This window comes from Corvus hawaiiensis, chromosome 14, assembly GCF_020740725.1.
Source record: "Corvus hawaiiensis isolate bCorHaw1 chromosome 14, bCorHaw1.pri.cur, whole genome shotgun sequence".
NCBI classification, from domain to species: Eukaryota; Metazoa; Chordata; class Aves; order Passeriformes; family Corvidae; genus Corvus; species Corvus hawaiiensis.
The window spans coordinates 5,658,294-5,684,537 of record NC_063226.1 but is presented as its reverse complement, the minus strand read 5'-3'; the positions used below and the strand labels follow the sequence as shown (position 1 = coordinate 5,684,537).

At 52.7% G+C, this 26,244-nt stretch overlaps 2 protein-coding genes across 6 annotated transcripts; both read left to right on the top strand.

Moving 5' to 3' along the window:
* Positions 1 to 1,186: 1,186 nt before the first annotated feature.
* ARR3 (arrestin 3) lies at positions 1,187 to 9,171 on the top strand. Of its 2 annotated transcripts, XM_048318412.1 has the most exons (18): positions 1,192 to 1,358; positions 2,598 to 2,647; positions 3,081 to 3,111; positions 3,441 to 3,501; positions 3,851 to 3,895; positions 4,181 to 4,380; positions 4,481 to 4,540; positions 4,791 to 4,858; positions 5,153 to 5,288; positions 5,365 to 5,449; positions 5,556 to 5,628; positions 6,132 to 6,269; positions 6,706 to 6,789; positions 7,053 to 7,076; positions 7,154 to 7,206; positions 7,602 to 7,611; positions 8,432 to 8,434; positions 8,720 to 9,171. In XM_048318412.1, the coding sequence occupies exons 2-18, from the start codon at positions 2,631 to 2,633 to the stop codon at positions 8,817 to 8,819; spliced, it is 1,188 nt and encodes a 395-aa protein (XP_048174369.1). In that variant the 5' UTR covers positions 1,192 to 1,358; positions 2,598 to 2,630; the 3' UTR covers positions 8,820 to 9,171. The 2 variants fall into 2 exon arrangements, with proteins under 2 accessions (XP_048174370.1, XP_048174369.1); XM_048318413.1 differs by lacking the exon at positions 8,432 to 8,434 and having other exon boundaries at positions 1,187 to 1,358.
* A 462-nt stretch (positions 9,172 to 9,633) lies between these two features.
* Positions 9,634 to 25,964, top strand: RAB41 (RAB41, member RAS oncogene family). Of its 4 annotated transcripts, none has more exons than XM_048318414.1 (9): positions 9,634 to 9,830; positions 11,186 to 11,244; positions 12,952 to 13,005; positions 15,055 to 15,154; positions 17,944 to 18,072; positions 18,348 to 18,459; positions 21,260 to 21,353; positions 22,997 to 23,063; positions 23,903 to 25,964. In XM_048318414.1, exons 1-9 carry the CDS (start codon positions 9,752 to 9,754, stop codon positions 23,965 to 23,967), a joined length of 759 nt encoding a protein of 252 aa, XP_048174371.1. In that variant the 5' UTR covers positions 9,634 to 9,751; the 3' UTR covers positions 23,968 to 25,964. The 4 variants fall into 4 exon arrangements, with proteins under 4 accessions (XP_048174371.1, XP_048174373.1, XP_048174372.1 ...); XM_048318415.1 differs by having other exon boundaries at positions 9,741 to 9,830; positions 15,060 to 15,154; XM_048318417.1 differs by having other exon boundaries at positions 9,741 to 9,830; positions 17,967 to 18,072.
* Positions 25,965 to 26,244: the final 280 nt, after the last annotated feature.

The following is a 26,244-nucleotide window of genomic DNA, read 5'->3' as shown; positions in this document are numbered from 1 at the left end:
GTGTGCAATTAAAGAGATCACAGGTCCCGGCCCCGGGGAACGTGTGCTGGCAGCTAAAGCCCTGGCAGTGGGGCTGCTGGGGCTGACATGCCAGGGTGTCTCCCAGTGGCTCCCAGTGGCCATGGGGGAACAGGTGAGCTGTGTTTGGGGGCAGTTGGTACCCAGGTGATGGAGGTTGTTGAGCTGATGCAGGGTCCTGGGAGCAGGCACAGGTCCTAGCAGGGATATCCTGATCCTGGTGCTCCGCTCTGGGGGCTGAGCCAGAACCAAGCGCAGCCCCAAAGGAAGGGCTTGAGGGATGGTGGGGGTGAGGAGGATGAGTGGGGCCTTGCTGGAGCAGTTTGTAGCTGCCCTGGGCTGTCCTTGTGCCCCATCCCTAGAGCCAGTCCCACGACCGTTCCCATGGGAGGGGTATCCCACACAATGGCTGTGGCTGGGATGGGGTTGCAGTGGGAATTCTTCTTGCCTGGCAGCCATAAGGTAGAGCCACTCTGAGCTTTCCACAGTCTTCTCTCTGCAGCAGCAAACCTGGAGTTAATGATGCGCTAATCAGGTCAGGCCAGGCCAGCCTGGGAGTTACGAAATGATGCTGGGCTGGGCAGGCTGTGCTGGGGACAGTGGCAGCTCTGTGTCCCACCCCCAGGGGTGGCTGGTCCTTCCCTTATGGTTCAGGGAGGGTGAATCCTGCCTTCACCCCATCATCTTGTACAACAGTGTCTTGTGGGGAGGGTGTCTTGTGTGCCCTGGGCCACAGCAGGTCACCTCTAGGTGACTGACCACATGGGCATGTTGGCCATGCAGGAAGCTGCTTGTGCCTCCATCCATCTGTTATCCAGCCAGGAAGGTGTGTGAGGGAAGGAGAGCTCCAGGCCGGTCCCTCCTTCTCTGCCATTTCCATCCAACCCCATGCCCAGGCCCGGCCCATCTCCCCTTGCCACGGGAGCAGCTGCAGAGAGCCCCTGTGGGAATCCACACCCCTTCTCACCAGGAGCAGAGCTTCCACCTCAATTACCATCACCTTGCTCCTAAGCCCGCTTTGCCAATCCCCCTAAGCTGCTTTCCCAGGGCTCCAACAAGAGATGTATTTATAGCCCACTCTTACTCATGAAGCGTCTGCCCAGTTAATCAACTAATAGGATTCTTCCCGCAAGTCCCTCTCCCACGGAGCCCTCACACACAGACACACCCGCCCTGCACTCCTGGCCAGGGCTGAGTGGGCGAGATCAGATGCCAGGGGAGGGACGGCCCGGGGGGATATAAGAAGCTGCAGGACTGGGAGCAGCCCGTAGTGACTGGGTGGTACTGGGACGTGCTGGGAGAGGAAGAGGAGAACATCTGTCTGTCCATCCACCTGCCAGGTGAGTGCTGCCTGGGCCCTGCCAATGCTTCGGGGTTCTGAGGGTTTGGAAAACACTCAGGGCAGGGACACTGCTGCTGGATTGTGGTTGGAAGGAGGGTGGTTTATGGTTGAAAAACGTGGACAAAAAGGATTCCAGTGTTGCCAAAGGACATGGCACAAGGGTTGGATAGTGGTATGGGACAGCTGAGCCCAGCCAGGGAGGGTCCGAGTCCCCTCTTTGGGGCTTGGGAGATGCAGAGCAGGAGCTCTTCTCCCCTCCACCTTTCATTGCCTCATCCCCAGTTCCCAGAGTCTGGAAGGGGCCAAGCTCTGCTCCCACTCCCTTTGCACCATCTCACCCTGCGAGGATTCCCAAACTTCACATCCTACAGCACCCAAGGGCCTCAAAGATCCTGAGCTTGGGACTACTCCCTTGTCTTCCCGTGGGGAAGAGACTCATCCGCTCACCCCCATGGCCATTTCTTCTCTCTCACCAGCTTTCCTGTGGCTGTGTACAGAGGAAAATCTGTCCACGTGCCCCTGGGGCTTAAAATCCTGCCTGGGCTTAAGCTGTGCTCGTGTCAGAGCTGTCTATCCCTAAGAGGCTGAGCTCATCCCGTCCAATATCCCGAGAATCAGCTGGTGATCAGTGGGATCTTTTCAGGTTCCGTCTGGACACAGGCTTGAGCCAGTAGAGCTTGGGCAGGGCTGGGCAGCTCCAGCCCCACTCCCAGCATAAAGGGATGGGGATGGAGGGACTGTGTGCCCCAAGACTCCTCTTTCCATGGGGCAGCTGAGCTTCCCTTGACCTTTCTCCCTGTATTTTCCTCACTTTCCTCTGGATGACAGGACAAAACAAGCCCATTCCTACCACTGAGCCATGACTGACAATTTCCAGCATACCAGAAAAGTTCTTATAACTGAGACTCTGTAAGGCCTTTTTTTCATTTCCTTGCCTTTCCTAGTTTTGAACCTGCTCCATTGGGAATCACCGCTGTGCTCCCTCTTTTCTGGAGCAACACTCTCCCTTTTTCTCTCACACTCCATCACCTTTTTGGCTTGGAACAAGGAGCTGGCTCAGCTCCTGTGTGCCACTCCAAAGCCAAACCTGGAGCTCCCGAGCTGTGCAAAGGTGGCAGCACCGTAGCCCGAGGGCTCTGCAGTTTGTTGGGACATGCAGGATGTTGGATGGTGGCCATGGCTGGGGCTGCCTCTTCCCCAGGACCTCATCCAGCACTTTCCCTGTTTCTCCCCACAGATTTCCACCTGGAGATTCCTGTGCTGACTTAAAATGGCAGACGGAGCAAAGTAAGTATCTTTATTGATTTATTTATCTGGAATTGGGATGGAGCAGGGCACTGCAGGGCAGGAGCAGAGGGAGGAAGTGAGACCCAAGCTCCCCCCAGCTGCTGTTCCCAGGGGCTGGAATGTGAGCTCCCATGGAGCTGTCATGGAGCCAACAAAGCCCCTTCTCTGTTGTGTTGGTCTTTCTCACTTGTCCTTAAGACACAAAATCCACCCACTCCTGCATGGTCACCCTGAGCTCAGGAGCACATCCTGGGGTAGCTACACAAGGTGGGTTTGGCTCTGAATTTGCAGGACATGGAATTCCCCAGGGACAGAACACCCTGGCATAGCTCTTGGGGATGCAGCACATTCGCAGGGCAGTCCGTCATCCCCCTGTGCACCATCCAGCCTTGTCCAAGGCATTCCCAAACATCCGTCTCTGTTTTCTCCACAGGGTTTTCAAGAAGACCAGCCCCAACAGCAAGGTGAGTCTGTGTGCCCTGTCCCCTCGTGTGGCCAGCCCAAGGTTTAGGCTGTGCTGGGATCCCTCCAGGCTGGATCTACCCACAGGATCCAGGCTGGGTCTGCCTTGCCTTTGAAACCTGATTGATTCTCAGACCTGCCACAATGTCACTGCAGGACTGGCTTCTCAAAACAGACATTAAAAAATACTCTGATGGGACCCCGTAAAGGTGATTCTGGTCCAACCTGGTAACAAACCCCACGACACAACTCAGGGCTTTGAAATTTGGGCCAATTCAATGACAAACACGATCTTGTTTCCTCCCTCCCTTTCCCCATGTGCTGCCTCCAGCTTTCCCTCTACCTGGGGAAGAGAGACTTTGTGGATCATGTGGATTCAGTGGACTCTGTAGGTGAGTGGGGCTGTGCCCAGCACTGAGGGAGAAGTACAGGCAGGAGAGGCTGGGGAGACCAGTCCCAGTGCTGGGGGCTGCTGGTAGAGCAGGAGGAGCAGGAGCAAATGCCATGTTTTCCTGCAAGTATCCTTAGGAAGAGTAGTGGGGAACGGGACAAAGCCCCTTTGCAAAACAACCCAGCCACACTGCTGGTGGAGATGCTGGAGGAGGCATCACCATCCCCCTTGGTAGCAGGTCCTCTCAGTCACCTTCGATGTGGATTATTTGGGTTTAAAAAGCTGTGTTTTAGCAAAGATCTTCCCAGGCAGCTGAGCTCACCGGTCCTTCTCCTTTTGCTTGTTTGCAGATGGTGTCTGCCTGATCGACCCGGAGTACCTAAAGGACAGGAAAGGTATTGATACAGAAATACAGCGTGAGGGAAGGGGATGGAACCGGTTCAAAGGTCAGCAGCAACCTGGGACTGTGCTCAGGTTAAAGCTGCTCCAGGTCACCTACAGCTCGTTGTCCCTTGGGCCCATGGCAACAAAGGACACAAGGGATGCTGTTCATATTTAGTGTCTGAGGTCCTGGGAAGTCTCATTTCTGCTGAAGAGTTTTTGAAATAGTTTTTCTTCCCTCTTTGTTTACCCCCTGTGCCTTCCCTCCATCCCACCCTTGCCCCTCCTCCCTGGCTCAGTGTATGTGACGCTGACCTGCGCCTTCCGCTACGGCCGCGATGACCTCGATGTGATCGGCCTGACCTTCAGGAAGGACATCTACGTGCTGACCACCCAGCTGTACCCGCCCGTGCCGGACCAGGCCCCCAAGACCCTCACTCCTCTGCAGGAGAAGCTGATGAAGAAGCTCGGGGAGAACGCCTACCCCTTCACTTTTGAGGTAGGGGCTGGTCAGCCCCTCCCGGCCACATGGCTCCGCGGTGTCACTGGGGTTCAGCTCTGGACATGCCCTTTATTCCCTTTTTTCTCTCTCTGCCCAGATTGCCACCAACCTGCCCTGCTCCATCACCCTCCAGCCCGGGCCAGATGATGTGGGAAAGGTGAACTGCTGCCCCCAGCCTGTGTCCCCTGGACTGTCTTCCCTGGCAGGGGATTGAGTTGTGGGGTGCTAAAAATGAGAATTGATTCTCATGGCCCATGGGGTGAGGGGTGGGAAGGGAGGATGGCTGGAGTCAGCGCCAAGATCTCTGGGAATGCAGTGAAGGAAGGAAGGAAGGAAGGAAGGAAAGGAACCTAAAGCTCAGGCAGCTCTGAGCCACTCCCGCTCAGTGACCATACATGTTCCCCCAGGCCTGTGGCGTGGACTTCGAGGTCAAAGGATTTTGTGCTGAAAATCTGGAGGAGAAAATTCACAAAAGGTATTTTCAGGGGATCCCTTTCCTGCTCCATGGCCCTAAAACCAAACCACAGGATCTTTTTGGGGTGACCAGACAGGGGTCGGGCCGAGGACCTTCTGTCAGCCTGTACTGTGCTTGGATGGGGAAGTCTGCCTGAAACTGGGGCAGTGGTCCCCATGTCATGTCCTAGGAGCCAGCTGAAACCCGCACCCTTTGGCTGGAGACCCCATGATGTCCCCAAAGAGTCCCTGTGCCCCCTTGAAGGCCTTGCTGACGCTGTGGGGGACACTGGGGGTGCCACCTTTGTCCCCACAGGAACTCTGTGCGCCTCATCATCCGCAAGGTCCAGTTCGCCCCGACGAAGACGGGGCCGGCCCCGAGAGCCGAGACCACCCGGCAGTTCATGATGTCAGACAAGCCTCTGCACCTCGAAGCTTCCCTGGACAGGGAGGTCAGTAGGGACACTGTCCCCCCAAGGCCAGGGACCAGGATTTCTGGTCACATCACTGAGCCTCTTCCCATTGCAGATCTACTACCACGGAGAACCCATCAACGTGACCGTCAACATCAACAACACCACCAACAAGGTTGTGAAAAAAATTAAGATTGCAGGTGAGAGGGGGAAGAAGGGGCATGTCCCAGCACCCATCACTGTCAGAGATGGGGACTGTGAGCCCCTGCCACGTCCCCAACATGGCTCCCCCTTGTCTGTCCCCAGTGGATCAGATCACAGACGTGGTCCTGTATTCCCTGGATAAATACATGAAGACTGTGTGCACCGAGGAGATAAAGTAAGGGACAAGGGGCTGGAGGTGATGTGGCATCTCTGAGAGGGAGGAAGAGAAACAAGGAGGAGGAGGATGGGCGAGTGATGGGGAGAGGGGATGTGACACAGTTCCACACCAAGCAGCAAAAATCTCTGGGTTAGAAGAGCAGGTGCAGAGGAAGCAGAGGAGAGGGAAGGCTGTGGACAACGTCCCCCCAGCACAAGCTGGTGGTGGCTGGGAAGGTCCCTGGGGAAGGTGCGCAGCTGCTCCCAGGCTTCTTCATCTCCTCACTTTGCATTTTTGAGGCCAGACAAAGCCTCTGCCCCGCTGAGAATGAGGAGGGAGGGAGCAAAGGCGGCGGGGAGAAAAAAGAAGTGGTTGTAGAGGGGAAAGAGAGGAGGGAACGAAAGGAGGAAATGGCCCAGCAGCTGTGGGAGGGCAGAGCTGGCCCTGCACAGGTGCCTGCCGTGATGCTGAGCCCCCCGAGGCTGGGGCTGGCTCTGAGCTCTCCTCTCCCACCCTTCCAGTGAGACTGTGGCCGCCAATTCGACCTTCACCAAAACGTACTCGTTGACCCCCCTGCTCTCGTCCAACCGCCAGAAGCGAGGCCTCGCTCTCGATGGCAAACTCAAGCACGAGGACACCAACCTGGCCTCCACCACCATGTAAGGGCTGTGTGGGCTCCCCCTGCCCCCCACCACCACCTTCCCCTCACTTCCCCCTGTTCAGGATGCTCTGTGCTCCCACCAAGAGCCCCTGAGCCCAGCCCATCCAGCTGGAAAATGTAGGCATTTTGTGACACTGTCACAGACCCACCTCTCCATCCCATAGCAGAGATGTAGCTTCCCAGCTCCAGTGTTGTTCAAAGCTCCTGGATCCTTCTGCAGAGCTGGGCCTCGTCTTGGAAGGGGCCTCCAGAAGCTGCTCTGTGGTTTCACCCAAGTGCCCTCTCCTCTCTTCTCCTGTTTTCCTCTCCTGCTAATCCCCAGCACATCCCATGTAGGGCAGGACACAGATAAATCCTGGGAACTGCCAGGGGGGAGTGGATGGGGTCTGCAGGCAGCACTGCCCCCTCACTGTTCCCCTCTGCCTTTTTCACAGCCTGAGACCTGGCATGGACAAGGAGGTGCTGGGCATCCTGGTGTCCTACAAAGTGAAGGTCAACCTGGTGGTGTCCCGAGGAGGGTGAGGCTCTGTGGGCATGGGAATCAGGGATCATCATCTTGGGCTGTGCTGGGGGGGATTTTGTACCCTGGGGAAATGAGAGAGGACTCACACCATGGGCCCCCTCATCCCTGCCCTGCTCCCCTGCGGGCACTGGGCTGCTCTCTGACCCCCACCCCACCACCCCTATTATCAACCATCTTCCACCTCATTGTAAAGCACAGTCTAACACCTCCCCTCCTCTGCCTTGGCTCATTTCTGTCCCTTCTCTCCTGCTGCCACAGCATTCTGGGGGATCTCACTGCCAGGTAAGGGGGGCTGCCTGTGGGGCTGAGCACGGGGCTGTGCTGGGCAGGATCCTTGACTGAGCTGCTTTTCCTTCCAGTGATGTTGGGGTGGAGATGCCCGTCATCCTCATGCACCCGAAGCCTGAAGACAGTGAGTTGCGTGTGGGATGCCGCTGAAAATCAGCGGGGAAGAGGCACTTCTGGTTCAGGGGGAAGCTGCCAAGGGCCCTGCTCTGCCCTCTCTGGGATGGGCACAGCTCCAGCTGTCCTGGAGCGGGGTGGGAGCAGTTTTCCCAGGGGATGGGCACAGCTGTCCAGCTGTCCTGGAGCGGGGTGGGAGCAGTTTTCCCAGCTGTGCTGCACCCACCCTGTGTCCTGGAGGAGGGTGAGAGATGTCTTCCCCATAGCACCCTTCCCAGTGTTCCTCTTTCCAGGAAAACACACAAGAACTAAGGAGAGCTGTTAGTTGAAATGTCCTTTCTCTATTAACCTGCACAACTTTTCTCTCCCCATCCCTTTCTCCCTGTGCTTTTCACTGGAGTACAGCTAAGCCCAGGTAAAGAGACGTTCCCTCTAACACACAAACAACACAGATCCATCACAGATGGATGTGACATTCCAGCTTGAGGTTACATCCTTGGATTAAACCACCCAGATCTCAAAGCCCTGAGCCTGCGTCACAGCAGCCACTCCCAGAGGCAGCAGGAGGGATCAAATCCTAGGACTGGGATGTGTTCTGCAAACTTCCAGGGCTTATTTGACAACAACTCTTGCTGCCACCACAGCAGCTGCAAGCCCAGGCCTTGCCCTGTCCCTCAAAAGCAGCTGGCAGTGTCTTCCAGCCACAAATGCCACCACTGGACCCAATATCCCCATGGTCTTGGTCCCCACACAGAGATCCCTGGGCTGCTGGAAGTCACATCCCTCTGCCCCTGCCCATTCCCCAGCACCAGAGGCCTCTTCTCCTCCCACATCAGCTTATTCCGTCTGAAGCCACAGCTGGGAAGCTGCAGTGCCAAATCCATTCCTGACAGCCACGGCCCTGCCTTGTAAAACCCCAAAGGTTTCGGGTCTGGTTACACCCTGCAACAGGACACGAGCACTGGGATTTGGGGCCTGGAAAACCAGGCTGCAGCTCCAGGCTTTCACACCTATCCCTTTCACACCATCCTTTTCCCAGCTCAGTGAGACTATTTAAACTTCTGTCATGCAAATCTCTTGGTCTGTACCCACCATGGCTCCATGTAGGTTTTGCCAAATCATTTCACATTTCCAAGCTTTTGGGATCTCTTTTGCTGACTTCTTTTTTCTGTTTTCTCCCCTACTTTTCACTTTATGCTCTCCCTTGCTGTCACTCGCTGCTCACCTTTCTCCAGAAGGTAACTCAGCTCTTTGTTTTCCTTTCCTTCTTTTCCCTTGGAAATGCAAAATATTGTCTTAAAAACCACCAGAAGCTGCAGGCCCAGCTCCTCGGGTCATGCAGGCTCACAGTGATGGGGCCTGGGTTTGTGTGCTGGGGCCAGGCTGTGCCTCACAGTGACCTGAGTGTTCCCTGGGGGGTGACAGGGCGGAGTGGCCACTGCGTTGCCCCATTAGGAGCAGGGTTTGGGCTCAGCAGGGATTTCCCCTCCTGCGGGCTCACTGTGCTCTGCTCTCCCTTCCAGCGAGGAGGACATTGTCATTGAGGAATTTGCTCGCCAGAAGCTCAAGGGAGAGAAGGATGATGAAGATGAGAAGGAGGAAGCTGAGAAAGAGGAGAGTTAAGCTGCCAGCCCCCCACGCCCCAGTCTGGGCTGCAGCCACCTGTAGTGTCCCCACTGTGCCACACTTGGCACAGCCCCCTCAGCCCCTCACAGTCGCCATAGGTCCCCCTTCCTCCCCAGGCTCCTGGCACCCACTCCAAGCCCTGGTAGTGGTGGTGAGAGCTGCTGCAGCTCATCCCGGGCCCACCACGCTGGAAAGCCCCACGGTGCTCCCTGTTCCCATGGGTACCAGCACAGGGACAGGGCGGGTGCGATGGCCCTAGTCGAGTGTATCACCAGCGTGGCTGTCACCTGCCCGTGCTGTGCACAACTCTGTGACACTGATACCAATAAACCCACCCGGTGGCCCGGTGCAGGCTCCGTGTTGTGCCTGGGGGGGAGCATCCTGTGCAGGGGCGGATGAGGTGATGCAGGACCTGGTGGAGCCAGTCCCGGCTGGGCCTATCCCTGCTACAGCCGGGCCCATCCACGCTTCAGCTGGTACATCCCAGTACAACCATCCCTGGTACAGCCAGACCCATTCTGCTGCAACCAGCCCCGGTACAGCGGGGTCCAGCCGCACCACAGCCGGGTGCATCCCGGTACAGCCGGCTCCATTCGCGGTACAACATCCCCGCTACAGCCCGGGCACATCCCGCTGCAAGCCGCAGCATCCTCGCCCCGGAGGCCGCCCGGTCGCCACGGCAACCGCCCTCCCCGGCACCACGGCAACCCCCTCCCGTCGCCATAGCAACCGCCCTCCCCGGCACCACGGCACTCGCCCTCGCCGTTGCCATGGTCCCGTCCCGCCTCCCGTCGCCATGGCAACGCGCCTCCCCGCGGGGCGGGCCGGCGGTGACGCGGCGGAGGTGACGCGCGGGGCGGTGGTACCGGAGCGCTCGGCGCTGTCTCCTTGTCCCCATCACGGCTCCCGCTCGGCCCCCCCGCGCCGCCATGTCCGCGCCCGGCAGCGGCGGCGACTTCGGGAACCCGCTCAGGAAGTTCAAGCTCGTCTTCCTGGGCGAGCAGAGCGGTGAGCGCCGGGCCGGGCCCGGGCGGAACCGGGAGGGGCCGGCGGGGCGGGGGGAGCGCCCGGGGCCGTGCGGGGCCGAGGTCGCGCCGTGCCCGGGCTGGGGGACGCGGTTCGGGCCTGGCGGGGCCGTGCCAGGGCTCGGGGAGGGGCGGCCCGGCCTGAGGCCTCGGCGGGCGGGGCTGGCGGGGCCCGGGGCTCCGTTCCCGGCCCTTCCCATCGGCCGGGGCTCCGTTCCGCCCTCCCGGGCCCGCAGTGCGCCCGCAGCCCGTGCGGGGAGGCGGCCCCAGAGCTGCGGGGGCTCCCGGCGGCTGCGCTGCCCCCCTGGCCGCGGCCTCCCTTCCACCCGCGGGGGTTTTGTTTTGCCTCAAATGGCCTCCCTTTTGTGCCCCTTCCCCGGGAATAGATGGATGAGTTGTGTGTTTTCCTTGGAATCGTGGTGTTTCTCGCTGGGAGTGTCCAAGGCCCGTTGGAGGGGCCTTGGAGCCACCTGGGCTATGGAAGGTGTCCCTGCCCATGACAGGGGTGGAACTGGATGAGCTTTAAGGTCCCTTCCAATCTAAACCATCCCTGGGTTGTTACTGCTCAGCTTCTCCTTGAGCCTGGGACTGGAGGGTTTTCCAGAAGTTCTCTAATTTGCCAGCCTTTCCAATGCAGGATTGACATTGCTGCTGATATGCGTTTGTCTAATCTGTTTTTAACCCTCTCCAATGTTCATAATTTCACAACGTTTTTCGGCAATTTATTCCTTTTTCCTCTTCCATCCACGTCCTTTGCATTTTTCTTGGCTTCCTCCAGCTTCCTGAGCGAGAATTGGAGCTTTATCTTTGTTTTTCACTTCTTGTCAGTTCTGCACTTTGTCTCTTGATGGTATTTGGAGATGTAAATTTAAAGTTTTGAAGCAAGCCACCAGAGTTTGCTCTGTATCTAAAATCTTGTTACGAAGGAAGGGTGGGAGTGTGGAATGTTGTTTTTCCATGCAGCCAGAGGCAGCAGAACAGCGTCTGGGGTATCACCTGCTTTGTTTTGATGTTTATGTCCCAGACTTGGGGATTACATAAGGAGCAGAACAGGGTAACAAAGCAGATTTACTGCTTGCCCAAAGCAAACAACTGGTTCCTTGTTATCCACACACCTGATTTGAGGGCTAGGTTATCTCCATGATTAATTTTGGACCTGCAGAGGTTGATCTGCCTCTGTCATTTTGGGAATGAAGTTTCCAGCTGGCTATTTCCCAGGAAGGTGTAGCTGGAATGGCCTGAGATTGGCAGCTGCTGTCAGATCAGTGCCACTCCCAAAGCAGTGCTAATTTTTTTTTTCCACTGCTGCTTGAAAGTAATTTTTCTCTTCTCTTGTAGTTGGGAAGACCTCCCTGATCACCAGGTTTATGTATGACAGTTTTGACAATACATACCAGGTATGTGATAGTATTTATTTGCTTTTTAAATATATATATATATATATATATGCATAAATCTATTCCCTGCTGTTCAGATGGATGCCTGGGAGACCATTTCTTTGTGAGATGTCAGTTCAAGATCAGATGAGAGGTTAAAATGTGCCGTGAAATGGAGATGAAGCTTCATGATTAAATGAAAGCATCCAGTGTGATGTCAGGAAGCGCAGTGTCCAGAAAGGCAGCAAGGTTTAGATCCCCTTTGGATGGGTGATAGATCCCCTTTGGACGTGGGATAGATCCAGTGAGAAACCTTGAGGAAAATGGGGAGAACATTGTTTTATGGGAAGATGACAGTCAGGATTTCTGGTGATGGATATGGGAGCCTCAGGAGACGAGGAATGAATAAAATGCCAACATCCTCTGACATTCTTGGTGTCTGTTATCTTTAGAGCTTCCATTTAAGTTGGAATAGTTGAGTCTGGAGTGTGTAGATGGATCTGCCAGAAGTCAGCTTGGTATACTTTGTCTCTCAATTTTTTTATTCCTATTTTTTGACTGAAGGACTAAAGATAGGAAAAGCCAGGGAAGTCTTGGCAGGCAAAGAGGGGGTAGGGATGAAGAGGCTGCAGATGAAAAGCAGAAGATGTGTAAGAGGCCTGAAGATTTTGGGAAGAATTAATTGCATCAAAGGCACTCAGAAATATTTCAGGGGAATATCAAATATCTGTAAAGCAGATGAGGTTGGGGCTTCCTCTTTTAATTCAGCCTGAAAGAGTTACTCGTTTAGATTGGGGTGATTTGAAGTTGAGGACAAGTCATTCACTGGAACTGAATCCTCTTGTGCTTCCTGTGTTTTTTCTTTTCCTGTGCTTCCATTCTTTTCCTGACTCTTGTAAGATGCTCTCATAGATTTATTTATTGCTTACTGTAGCTGTTATAAACCATGGCCTGGGTGGAAAATAGACCTCCCAGAAATAAATTCTCCCTCCCAAAACCGACTGTGTTGTTCTTTTCCAATTATCCAGTGGTCCACGTTCTGCTGGAACCCTCCCAGCACAAGCCGTGTGTGTTAAGAGTGGGGATAATCTACCTAAAACGCTCAAATCTGTTACATCAGGAGCTCTCTCCTCTTTCCTGGGGTTCTGATGGGCTGGGACAGCTCCTTGACTGAAGTGCCTGGGAGTGCACCTAACTGAGTGCATTATTTTAAATGTCTTTGTGCTGCAATTGCTGGAGCAATGGGAATGGGAGTGGATGCAGACCTGCCAGGGAAATGAAGCTGCTGAGTGTCACTGGAAGCACATGCTGAAGTGGAAAGGCCTGGATAAACGTGGCTCTTTAGCTTTCAGTTGCCCATATTTTATAGATCTCGTTTATTCTACCTTTTGGGTATTTCTAACAAGATAATTCTTACCAGACTGAATTGGGGCAGACTAGAAGGAGCTGCCAGCTCAGGTATGATCTGTGTGGAGATACAGGAATGTCTGAGGTTAAAATCCAGACTCTGAGGTTCTTGTAGAGCTGAGAAGTGTTGAAGAACGCTGTGAAATGCAGCTGGTGCAGATCCCCAGATTGCTTTGGTTTTATCACCTCAATTGAAGGCGACTGAAGGCAAATCACTTCACCAGCTTCACAAGAAGTTTGTGAACATTTCTGAAAATTTGTGCAGAAAGATGGGGATGCTGGAAGGCAAGTCACAGCTCCTAATGCTTCTCCTCTTTCCAGGCAACCATTGGAATTGATTTCCTGTCCAAAACAATGTACCTGGAGGACCGCACGGTGAGTGGGGTGGGAGTGGGATGGCTGGGAGGGCTCTTCCCCCTGGCCCTTCCTCCAGCAGCTGCTGCAATCCCCCAGCAGCCACCTGAGAGCCAGCCTTGCTTGAATCCCGTCACTGGTACAAGATCTGATACCCTTATGAGGAAGTCAAAGTCTTCCATGGAAAACTGGTGCCAGATAATTGCCATTTCCCAGGGATCGTGCTGCCTGTTGTGTGTACCTGCTTTAGGTGTGGGTTGCTCCCAGAATTTGCAACTCTGCCTCTGGGGTTGTCGGGATACAAAGGGCTGAGCAGACCTCAGGTACCACAGAATATTCTGAGCTGGAAGGGACCCACATGGATCATCCAGTGCAGGTCCTGAAGCCAATAAAAAGCCAAGGAGTTGGTGTTCCGAGTAATAACACAGCTCTGACCTACTGCAATAAAGCAATTTAGGATTTAGCCTGCATGAGATTCCTGTTTGCACAGAGACTCCTCATTCCCTTCTCCTGGATTTCCTCTCAGTATTTGTGGGTTTGCTCATGTTTTGCCGGTATTTGCCTTTTTCCCAGTTTACTGCTGTGTGAGGAGTGTGACAGAGCTGTGGGGAGCAGGGGACGCTCTGTGTGGAGCTTTGGGCCTCCTGCTTCAAAGAAGTCTCTTCCCAGCATGTGTGATGCGTTTCCTGAGAGCTTCTCTGCCATTTTACCAATGATTCACTCTTAGAAAAGCCCTTCCTTAACCTTTGTTTAAGGCAGAGATCCTGGGAATGCTGCTTGACACCTGTGGATGCCTGTGTGCTATTGTAGCGCTGTGGGTTTCTCATGGTTGTGTAAGTCAGGATGCCATTCACCTGCTGCCCTGCTATCCCCAAAATACCATTTTCCTGCCAATGTTGGAATGCTGTTAGCTTTCCTGATTGTGTAAGTGGTCCACAGAGCCCACAAAGCCTGTTCAAATAACAGAGGTGTGGAGTGTAGATAAGAGGAGGGACAAATACAAGCAAACAAGCTGGGAAAATTCAGACACTGGAATAATTTCTCAGATGTGCTTAATGCTGGATTTTGCAATAGGCTTTGATTTCTGGGCTGGAAATGAGGAATGCTGAGCCTCCAGCTGGGATGTGTGCTTTGGTGGATTTGATGTGGCCTTACAGCAAATAATGCATCCTGAAATTGTACCTGTGCTCCGTCACTCAGCTCTAAACGTGGCCTGGACAAGCCAGCAGAAGGGATACTCATCTGTGGAAGTGTCCAAGGCTGGGTTGGATGGGCTTGGAGCAACCTGGGGCAGTGGAAGGTGTCCTTGCCCATTGCAGGGGTGGGAATGGGATGAACTTTTAAGATCCAACCCAAACCATTCTGGGATTCCATGAAATACATGTGGAATACATTTGATTCTTCAAAACCATCTCCCAGGAAGGGCAGCTGTGTGACATTCCCAGCACTGGTATGTGTGGCATAAAGTGAGCTGGAGCCACCAGAAGCCCCATGCTCAGTCCTGGCTGTCATGAGCCACATCCATGTGCCAGTTCCCCTCATTCCTGAAAGACCGAGCAGTATTTCCTTTTCTGTGTGTCCGTATCTTCCCAGCCTTGTTGGGTTGCAGGGCAGGAGAAGTCAGCCTGGAGGGTGGTCACTGTTCTGTGTTCCACCACCTCCAGTTTTCCAGTGGGATCATCCGGACCAGGGTGAGGTGGTCCGTAGGGGCAGGAGTCCCACATCTGGCCAGCTGCTCGTGTGGCTGTTCTGGCAGGATCCCTGAGGCCTGCCTGTGCATTTCCCTCGTTAGCAGGTGCTGTGAGGAGGGATTGTAGGGCTCTCCTGGTTTCTGGTGTTGGTATGTGTGAGATATTCCCGGGTGTGTGGAGGGAGGGATGTTCCCAGACCTCGGGAAGTGTCGCTGCCTCTTTTCATGTTTCTGTTCCATTTGAACTTTCCTTTTGTTGCCTTAGTTTTGCTTTGCAACTTATTTTTATTTATTTGTTTTTATTTCACTTGAGTTTTGGTTTTGTTCTCCATTTTCCTGCTGTTCCCTTTCCCCTTCCCCTACACTTTTCCATTTCCCAGATCAGGCTGCAGCTGTGGGACACAGCCGGCCAGGAGAGGTTCCTCATTCCCAGCTCCATCCGTGACTCTGCTGTGGCTCTCATTGTCTTTGACATCACAAGTAGGTATCGAGCCCAGGGTCTGCAGGGACCTTGCTTGTAACACGTATCTTTACTCTGGAAGTGGTGGTGGTACCTAAAAAGAGCTAAAACAGCTCATTCCCAGGACTGGGAATTCCTGTGTCTGTGCTGGTTGTTGGTAGCCTTTGGAAAGCTTTATGTTTTTCTGTTGTGTTTTTTATTTTTTTAACTTCAAAATTATTAATTTTTTTTTCATTTCTGGGTAATAAGACAGGTTGTACAAGTAACAGCTTCAGGTGCCAAAGCAAAGGAACGTTGTCAGAGTAGATAAAACAGGACAAGACCCTTTTAAACAGAGAAGCCATGGAGTGACTTAGGAGGATTCAAGATTCCCATTTAGCTGGAAAAGAGACCTGGAGATTCATGAGAGAGCTTTTGAAAGAGGAGAGATGCAACAACCACAATTTCTAAAGAACAAACAAGCTTAGAGGGAAATTCTCTGTGACTCTTGCCATGAATGTTTTAGTACAAGATAGGAAATCATGAAGAGAATTATTTCATTGTAACTCCTTGCTGTTGATCCCACTTGATCTGGTGGGGGTTTTGTTAATCTCCAGTATCAGGATTTATATAAATTTCAGTAAAGAAAACAGCGCAGGTGGAAAAGCTCTGGCCCAGCTTTATTCTTTTACCAACAAGTTTTGAGTGAGGACCAGGTGTTTGTTTCACTCTGCTAAGCTGAAGTGCTTAGCAAACAATAGGTTGTGATTTATCCTCACTATTCAGGGCAAATAATTTCCTGGTCTTTCTCCCAGTCCTGAAGCTGGAGAGAATTCTGGGGGAGTTCCTGGTTTGGTGCAAATGATGTCAAACTGGCCTGTGTGGGGAGCACGGAGATGTGCAGGTGGTGGCCTGTGCTGGGGACTCTCCTGGCTGAGGCAGCAGGGCAGGATGCACAGCTTGGCATCATTTTTCCCACTGTACAGGTACAGGATGCTGTTTATCCAGGCAGCTGGCAACATTTTGCCAGTCCAGGCTGTTCTTAACAGCTCCCAGCCATGTCAGAAGTAATTAAGTGACAGCTGATCTCATCATTCTTCAGTTACGGGCTGATCTTTGCAGATAATTTCATTTTTTCACTGCTCTTAGTGACAGAGAGGTTTAAAGTTCTCATGTGTTGCAGAAGGAACATGCTCAGGTACTTCTGGGGGGCACAAGGAAATTGTTTAGTTATTGTTGATGTGCTGGACATCCCAAAAGGCAGGTGGAGAGATCCATGGGGGGAGTCCATACTCAGCTCAGGCCTCTCCTGAAGGTTGTTCCTAAGGGAGGCTGGGCTCATTCCTGGTGTCCCACGGTGGTTATTTATATTTTCCCTTCTAAAATGGGTGCACACAAACCTGGACTTGTAGAAATGCAGCAAACCTGGGTCACCTCAGGAGTGTCTGTGTGGTTCCTGCTCACTGGAGACCTTCCCTCAAAGAGCATCACCCTGCACAAATGACAAATTAAACGAATTACCTGGGCCAGCTCTGTGGTGCTTCTTCCAGTTGCCTTGTGCCTGTGAGCCTGAAGGTTTGGGGTGGTTCAGTCACCACCTGGGCGAATGTTCATGGTGGACATCCCAGTGTAACAGCACTGTCCAGGGAGGGTGTGGAAGCTTGGGAAGTCCAGGAGCTGTCGGGATCAATCTGATCTTCCAGCTCTGCTGTGACACTGCCCAGGTGCTCACAGTTTGTCACCTTGAGTTTCCTGGCATGGAGAAGAGCCCTGACTTCTGCTCCTGTAATCAAACCTGCATTCAAAATGAAGCAAGAGCTAATTGCTTTAACTATAAACCCTAATCTTCCTTAAGCCCCAGAGCATCAGCTCGACATTCCCTGATGTAGATAAGATGATGTTTTGAATCTGGCTGCAGCCCTGTGCTTTATCAGCTTCTCTTCCTCTTCTAAACAAGCAATCATTGGTCCTGGGGAAGTTGCTTTTTCCTTGATGGGCTGCCTCATTAACCAGTGCTCTGCCTCCCTGCTGGGATTTTTCCTGGCTGTAAACTGGGAACCAGTGGCTGCCTCCATAAAACTGTTGGGAGTGAGGAGCAATCCTGTTTTCTGGCACTGTGGGGTGAAGGAAAGGGAGGCACTCCCAGTGCAGAAAGCTTTTTGTTTGGAGCGTTTTGGGAGTTTTTGAGCAGTGCTGGTTCAGCCAGGCAGGTCCCAGACCTTGGAACTGTCATATATAATAATATATAATAGTATATAATAACAACAGTTTGTGTTTGGGGTCAAACTCTACCTGGCCCAGCATCTTTGTGACTCCTGTGCTGCTCTGGAAGGGAGAACCCGATGCCCTTTGCACCACCTGAACCCTGCAGTGTGTAACATTTGCTCTCATTTCTGCTGGGATTTAAGTTACCATTGCTTTAATCTCACATGAAAATCTCCATTGCCATCATCTGGATGCTCCGTGCTGGAGGTTGGATGCCGTTTTCCTGCCTGGTGTCTGTCCTGTGGGGGTTGCCCCAAAAGCTTTGATCAGAGATGCTCCAGGCTACGAGTCCTGTGGAGTTCCCATCCATAATCCTGGGAGATCAGTGCTGTACTGTTGGCTACCCCCAGCAATGAGGTGGTAGCCAAATCCTAGAGATGTTTGGGAGTAGCAGGATCTCTGGGCAAGCAAAGGAGGGAATTAAAGCCCTTTACAAACAGATCTGGGAAGCAGCTCTGCAGTGGTTGGATTTGGGGCGAGATGACGAGGTCACCTCAGCTGCTGCAGTTGGCTGTGGAAGTGGCCTTTTCCCTAAAGGGTTTTCCTGCTCTCTCTCCTCTCCCTGGTGGGCCGGGCTGGCCCCAGCAGGTCCGGCTGCAGCTCTGGGACACGGCGGGGCAGGAGCGGTTCCGCAGCCTCATCCCCAGCTACATCCGCGACTCCACCATCGCTGTCGTGGTCTATGACATCACAAGTGAGTGTGGCCCTGTGACAGCCCAGGGCAGCAGTGCTCTGCTGTGGCCTTGTTGGAAACACCCCATGTGAGCAGAACTGAGAAGTTACAACCACAAGTTCTGCAAAGATCATTAAAATCAGAAATGTTTTCCCCCCTTCCTTGTTTTTCCGTCTGGGCGGGAAATCATTTATGGGGTGGGGGAGGTTTGGAGAAGCACCTGAGTACAAGTGAAGCATTCTCCCTCTCCTGAAGGAGTTTTATCCTCAGCTTTGCTGTTTCGTTCTTCCCTGCAGACTTGAATTCTTTCCAGCAAACCTCCAAGTGGATCGATGACGTCAGGACAGAGCGAGGCAGTGATGTCATCATCATGTTGGTGGGGAACAAAACCGACCTGGCAGACAAGAGGTAACGGGGCAAACTGGGCCCTGCTGCCCTGCCCAGAGCCACCAGAGGGACTGGGGCCAGTCTGGGCTTGAAACAAGGCTTGGTTTTAAACACAGCATCATTTACTTGTCAGGAAATTCACATTTCTGGTTTCAGCAAAACTTATTCCCTTTTCTCTCCTACAAATAGTTTTAAACTCACCTAAACCCACCTAAAAAAATTACCTAAGTGGTTCCACAGCAGTTTCTCAGTGGGGTATTTTGTCTGATTTTCATTTTCACACTGAGGTAAAGGCTAAAAGCTGCCTGCAAAAGTGAGGAAATCAGCTGATTTTCCCTAATTTCCTTCTCTCTCTCTGCATGTGCAGCTGGAAGTTCATGACAGTTTCTCCTCGTTAAAATGCAGCATGAACTTTTGTAGGATTGATCTAAAAGTACGAACTTCTCTGGGTATAAATTTCATGTCACACACATAGCACACACTGAGCTTGTGGATGTGTGTGAGGAAGCCAGATCAGCAAAACCCAAACTTCCCCAAGAGACCCAAAAGTTTAATTAGACTCCTAAAATGACACAGACTTAATGTTTTGGGAGGTGCCATAAAATGTTTCGCTTTAAAACTCTTAATTCTCCAGCACTTCAACCAAAATAACCAATGTAGTGGGTTCTTAGAAGAGCACAGGCTTTACTTTGTGTTCCTATTTCAAATCCTTCTCTGGATTGTTGATTTAACAATAATTTTGTTGAATATTTTCAGAGATTTTTGTTCCTTAGGAAGGTATCAGGAGCAGTGGAGATAAGGGAAGGTTTTTATTCTAGTGGGTGGTGCCAGAAGCAGTTGGCAAAGGGAAGATGGAGTAAACCAGGCAATTCCAACCCTTCCAGCTGAAACAGCCTCACACACCCCAAAAATGTGGGCTTTGGGTGTCAGGGGATGTGTGAGGGGTTGGAACCACAGGGGATTTTGATCTGATGCGAAGAAAATCACACCTCACAGGGAAACACCTGGATCTCACAGCAAAATAGTCTTAAAATATCAAATCCTTTTCCTTTGGCTGTTCACAAGACTTTCCTGATCAAAGGAGAACAATTTATAGATGAAATTCGTGTTTTCTCAGCAAAATCTTGCACTTTTATTTGAGTATCATTGTTCACTCTGTTTCTTGGGATGATGGGCAGAGTGATCTGAGTGTTCCATTGTGGGACATTCCCACATTTTAAATTCTAGCCCCAGCTTTACTCACTCCTGCAGTTGAACATTCCTTCAGGATGTGCTGTGATGTATATTTTCTCCTGTGGTTCTGGTGGTTTTGTGTCCCAACATCCCCTACATCCCTGGCTGTTTGCCATGCAGGTTTTTAGTTTTCATCCCCAGCAGGGAAAGCAGGGATAATTCTACTTGGCTTTTCCCACTTCACTGGGAAGCATTTTGAGGTGTCCTATGCCTTGCACTTTGGAAATATTCCTAAAACTTGGTGCTCAAGGCTTCAGGAATGCAATAAAGTATGTCCAGCTCATTTTGCTTAAGAATTCCATGTGTGATGAACTCATGGTCTGTCTGTGAAATCATTCACAAAAGCAAAATCCAAGATGTTCTCCCTGAGCCAGCTCTGGATTTTGGCCATTGAGCCTTTTCCATGCCCTTCTGGGAGCTGGGAATAACTGCAGCTCCCTGACTGAGTAACCTGGCATTTCTAATTCCTGTCAAAGTCCAGTTTCATGTGAAACTGGAAAGCCCAGTGGGATCATTTCAGCCTTGGAGTGTTTCCTGATGGTGCACAACAGCTGGCCCAGCACTGCTGGAAGAATTCAAAGTACCAGAAAATGGTTTGAAGCAGCTGCAGCTGAAGTTCGTGCAGCACTGGAAATTCGTATTTTAGGGGGGGAATGTGACAGCACTCCGGGCTGGCACTTGGAATGATGGGGAAGGGAATATCCGGGTGTCAGGAACAGGAGCTGCCTTGCCTTTCTTTTCAAAGGAAGTTGGATTTGTGTGAGGCTGAAATTCTGGGCCTGTAAGCCTGGACAAAGCCACCACTGGTGTCACAAAGGTGACATTTTTTTAGGCAGAATACAGGGGAGCCATTCATCCTCTGATAAAAGCTGGGGATGAGGCAAGTTCTGAGGCCGAAAAGCAGCACTAAAAATAGCTCTGTTCCTGTTCAGTGCAGCCTGTTGAGTTTTTCATTCCTCTCAATGTTGCTTCAGTTGGTGGCTGGTTTATTTTTTTGTTTGTTTTTCTTCTCCCTGCAGTTTTCTTTCTCTCATTTTTGAACTCTTTTGCTTTGGTTTGGTTTTTGTGCTCTGGGATTTGTTCCCATTGCTGGAGACAGGTTTCTGTTGAGGATGGGGAGGGAAAAGCCCAAGAGCTGGATGTGCTGTGTATTGAGAGCAGTGCTGAAGCAGGATGTAGTGGGACACAGGGTGGTGCTCTGAGGGGCAATTCCAGGTGCTTGTTCCCAAGCTGTTGCACTGTCCCTGCTGTTGGAGCCTTTCTGGAGCCTTTGTGTCACCTCACAACACTCTCTCTGTCGGGTTTGAGAAATTCCCTGTCTCGGTGTGGGGATTTTTCCTTCTGTGGAATGCTGTGGATGAGGCTCAGATGTTCTGCACGAGCTTCATCCTGTGCTGCTCATCTACCACAACTCCAGGTGTTCCCTGGGGAGCTTCCCTGAGGTGGTTTCACTCCGAGCTGGATTGTGGTGCAGCCTTGAGGGTCCTGAGGTGGGCTGTAGCCTCTTGGAGGGGGAGCAGCAACTCACTCAGAGCCATCTCTAACTCTTCCTCCTGTTCCTTGTGTCTCCGTTGTCCACCTTTTCCAGGCAAATCACCACAGAGGAAGGGGAACAGAGAGCCAAAGAGCTGAATGTGATGTTCATTGAGACCAGTGCAAAGACTGGGTACAATGTCAAACAGGTACATCCATGTGCTGTTCTCCAGCCAGGAATCTGTCCCTCACTGCTCTGGGTCTGCTCCAGGGTGGGGTTTGTGATCCTGCAGGAATTTCCTCCTGTTTAATGCCAACCCCTGTCTTGGTTTGTGTAGTGGAAGCTCCTTTCCTGTTGAGTCAATGATTCCCTGTCAAAGCTAAACCTTGAAAGAAAGGAGAACTCACTCCAGAATGTGCTGAGGGATGGGAAAGGGGAAAAATCGTAGTTTTGTGCAGCCCATCAGCTGGAATTTGGTTTGGTGTGGTCCACAGTCAATGCACTGTTTGCTGAAATCACTGCTGACATCAGGGGGAAGAATTTTTTCTGCTGATGCACTGGAGTAGAAGTTCCTCCTTCTGTTTGCCAGCCAGAGAATCTTGGAAATCTTAGAAGAGTTGAGGCTGGAAGGGATCTCTGGATATCTTCCCTTCCAACCCTCCTGCTCAGAGCTGACTCCAGCTGAGTTTGGAATATCTCAAAGGATAGGGACTGTCCAGGTGCCAGTGTTTGATCGACCAAACAGCAAAAAAAAACCCTTTACATTTTTGTTTTAAGCAGAATTTCTCAGATTTCTGCTTGTGCCCTTGGTCTCTTGCTTGTGACTCCCATCTCCACTGGTTCAGGGATTGTTCTGGATGTGACAGAGTTTGGAACAAGGACCTGTGAGCCCTGGAGGGAGTTGGGAAACATCCTGAGGAGTTTGCTGCACACCAGCAGCTTGGTGCAACCTCACAGTGGGATTAGGAGGCTTTGGGCTCGGTTTTTGTGGCTGGTCTGGATCAAACCCTCTTTAGTGTTTGATTTTATCTCCTGTTGCCTTCTTTGCCCAGCGGGTGTTTGTGGGGAGAGCTGGGATTTGAAGGCTGCAAACTCCAGCAGCTCGCTGGGACCTTGGTTTCCCAAGGAACACCCTTTGGAGGGGTGGCTGAGGAGCCCCTGCCAAGCTGCCAGGAGGAAAATCCTCAGCAGCAGCGATTGCTCTGGTGTTTGGTGCAGTAGAGTTCAGCAGCCTGGCAGTGTCTGTGCTGTGTGAGGGCAGCAGGATGAGCTCCAAACACTGAGAAATTTTGCAAAGCCATTTTCTGGATTTTCTGGGGATAAATAGCCCTTCCCAGCTCTAGCACAGCCTTGCCAGTGTAACTGCAGCTCCCTGGAACCAGCTCAGGAATGGCTGTTTGGCAGCAGGACCGACCTGAAGGGCTGGGCTGTGAAAGCTCAGTTATTCCACAGGGGAATATTCAGTGCCAGGTGAGTGATCAGAAATCCCCAGGTGCTCACCCTGTGGGCACGAGCAGAGGCTGGACATGGTAAATAGTGTTTAGTGAGTGCAGGAGGGAGTTCCATGGATCCCTGGAAGAATCTTAGTAATTAATTCCATGTTCTCTTCAAGCAGGACCAGGTAAAATAAAACTGTGGGCTTTGTAGGTACTGAACAAGTTCTTTAAAATAAGTTCTTTCAAACCTGTTAAATTTCCTGCATAAAATTCTCATGGCATTTTTGATCACTGCCTGCTGAAGTACCCCCTTAATGACTTTATACAACTCAGACTCCGAGTCCTGCTGTAAAACAATGTTTTTAACGGGAATTTTTTCTGACAAGCCTTGAGCTTCTCTCTTGCTGCTTTCCAGCTTTTCCGCCGTGTGGCTGCTGCCTTACCTGGGATGGACAGCACACCAGAGAAGAGCAAAGAAGACAGTATCCTTGTTTTCCCATGGAATTGGAATTATCTGGTGTTAAGTTGGGCTTACTGACTTTCTTTGGCATATTGTGGGGATGGGTTTTGCAGGGACGTGGCTGAAACAGGACATGGAGCTGTTGGAGTGTGTCCAGAGGAGCCCCAAAATGAGCAGGGGAATGGAGCAGCTCTGCCATGAGGAAAGTCTGGGAGGATTGGGATTGTTCAGGCTGGGAAAGAGAAGCTTTGGGGTGATCTCACTGGGGCCTTCCAGGATGTGAAGGAGCCAACAAGGAGAATGGAAGGGGAATATTTACAGTGGCTTGGAGTGACAGGACAAGGGGGAATGGCTTCCCACTGGGAGGGGGCAGGGTTAGATGGGATATTGGGAAGGAATCCTTCTCTGTGAGGATTGTGAGGCCCTGGCACAGGGTGCCCAGAGAAGCTGTGGCTGCCCCTGGATCCCTGGAAGTGTCCAAGGCCAGGCTGGATGGGGCTTGGAGCAGCCTGGGATTACGGGAGGTGTCCCTGCCCATGGCAGGGGGTGGCACTGGGTGATCTTTAAGGTCCCTTCCAACCCAGACCATGGTGGGATCGTGTGACCCTGTTTATGGGCTAGATACGAATGTACACAACTAATGGCCAGCACAAGTTCTGCTTTTCCAGTTGATCTGAGGCTGGAATTTGCAGTTTTAGAATGCCAGAGTTTGTTACTCCTTCTGTCCAGTTGGGCTCCATCCTCTGAAAGGTCTCACCATGTCCCTGGCTTTGCAGTTAACCCTGTGCAGGCAGGCCATGGAGAGACACCAACCAACCCTTCCAGATGCTGTTCTGGGTGATTCCTTGACTGTCCCTGCAGTGATTGACATCAAACTAGAGAAGCCCCCCGAGCAGCCAGTCACGGAGAGCGGGTGCTCCTGCTAACAGCCCCTGCCAGCAGCACCCCCGCCCGGCCGGGCTCCCCGGAGAACATCCCGCTCATTGCCACCCCTCTGGGGCTGGAAAACCATTCCTAAGCGAGCGAATCCCTGTGTGCTGGTGGGGAGCAGCCCCGGCCGCCCCTCTCACTGCATGGTTTGAGCCCTGAGTGCAGAATGAGTGTCCTGTCTTTTGAGTTTATTTTTTTATGTTGTAGCACTTTGGCACCACGGTGCCCTTCACACTCTCTCCCTTTCTCTCTCTCTTCCTCCCTTTCTCCCCCTGTTCCCACCTGGAGCCTCCCTGCTCAGATGTATCTTGTGAATGCCATGGAAAAGCTGCCGAGTTAGGGAAGACAAAAATGAAGCTTTGGGGGGTGGGTTTTCCACCTTCCCTCCTGCCTTGCATCCTCCCCCTGCCCTCTCCAGCCCCCTGTCCTGCATCCCCACTTCCTCTGGTGAAAGGCTGCTCCTTAAACCGGTCACTTGGACTTGCCTTTTTGGACTGTGCAGGTTCCCTGTTCCCAGGCTTTGCTTCCCGCAGGGCACACACCCCGTTAGCTCCCTGGTTTCTCCGTTCCGTGGATGATCCTGGCTAACTCTTGCTCACAACTTCCCAGTTTTGCCCCTCGTGTCACACAGGGCCCCGGAAAGCCCCAAACTCTGAGAGCTTTGGCCTTGTTGCTCCCGTTTGTGTGGCAGGAACATCCCAGAGCCTGCTCCTCTCGGCTGGAATTTCTTCCCATCCAGAGGATGTTGGTGAGTGTTGGCTGCAGATGTGGGGGAGGAGGAGGGAGCAGAGGCTTTGCAGCCTGAGGCTGGGTGGGGAGAGATCCTCAGGGATTCTGGAAGCAAACAGCGGCCTGGAATCCATCACTGCGGGGGCAGTACCTGCCCTGGGAGTCATGGATGCTCCCCAGGCTCCTTCCCTGGTCTCCGTTCTCCCATTCCTCCTCACGGAAGCTGCTTCACGTGGAGAAGGAGAGCCACAGCAGAGGGAAGGGCAACATTCCACTCTCATTCCCAGGTTGCTGCTTGCTGGAATCATTCCTATTGCCTCTGCCCTTGGAGCAGATGCTCTGGGATGGGATCAGCAGCTGTTTCACTCCTGGGAGAGTTTTAACCTTTGCCAAAGCTGAGGGGAGCAGTGGCAGGGAATTCCTGTCACAATGGGTGGAGGATTGGAGGATTGGACGCTGCTGAAGGGAATTCTGCTGTCACTTCCCAACCTTAGAGGTTGGAAATTGCCTCCTCTCCCCCAGCCCCCGCTTTTGCATTAATTGATAGAGCTTTTCAGAGATTTCTTGGGGTTTTGGGTTCACCAGATGTTGGTTTGTCAGTTGGCAGAGAGGAGAATTTCACTGTCCTTTCCCCACCTGGCCTGTGTGACACGGAGGATGCTGGGGGTAGGACAGTGACCACGGTGTGACCACGGTTGGGGGTCAGTGACACTCCCCTCCCCTCCCCTCCCCTGCAGGGTGTCCCTCGGTCCCTGACACCGTGTGGGCACCTGGGGGCGGGAAGGGACAGCCCCGGGCTGGGATGTGGCAGCCCTGGGCTGGCAGCAGGTCACTGAGTGCCCCAGTCCCTTCGTGTCCGGGCGAGCTGGCTGCAGGAGGAAGCTGGGATGTGACTCCCCACTCCCCGCCCCCGTCGGGAAGCTGATCCCATTCCCTGTACATAGCCCATTGTGGGAATTGCTGGTGTCGGTGTCCGTGTCTGTAGAACAGGTGTTGCTGTCCCTCCTCACGGGCAGCTCTGCTGTCCCTTCGTGTTGTTCGAGTCACGGACGGGGCGGGAGGGGGGAGACCCCAGTTCCGGGGCGGGGGGTAATTAGTGGAATCCAATAGTTCCCTTCCCACTGTTTTTCTGGATGTGTTCCTGCCGTGTGTCCGGCCCCGCTGTCCTGTAGCTGTAGCGAGTAAGTGTGACTGTAACTCTGAGTAAGGACTGTGTGACACAGCCACAGTGTATCACTAAATAAATAAAGTTATTTCACCAACACTGCGCTCTCCTGCTGCCACACTGGGGCTGGGGGGCTAAAAGGGGTTTGCTCCGAGCTGTGACATTCCTGGCCTGAGTGGGGATGGAGGAGGAACGGAGGAGGAGGAAGGATGGAGGAGGAGGCATGGAGAAGGAGGAAGAGGAGGAGGGATGGAGAAGGAGGAAGGACAGAGGAGGGAGGAAGAATGGAGAAGGAGGGACGGAGGAGGAGAAAGAGGGAAGAGGGAGGGAGAAAGGATGGAGGAGGGGGAGAAGGGACGGAGGAGAAAGGTCTTTGCTG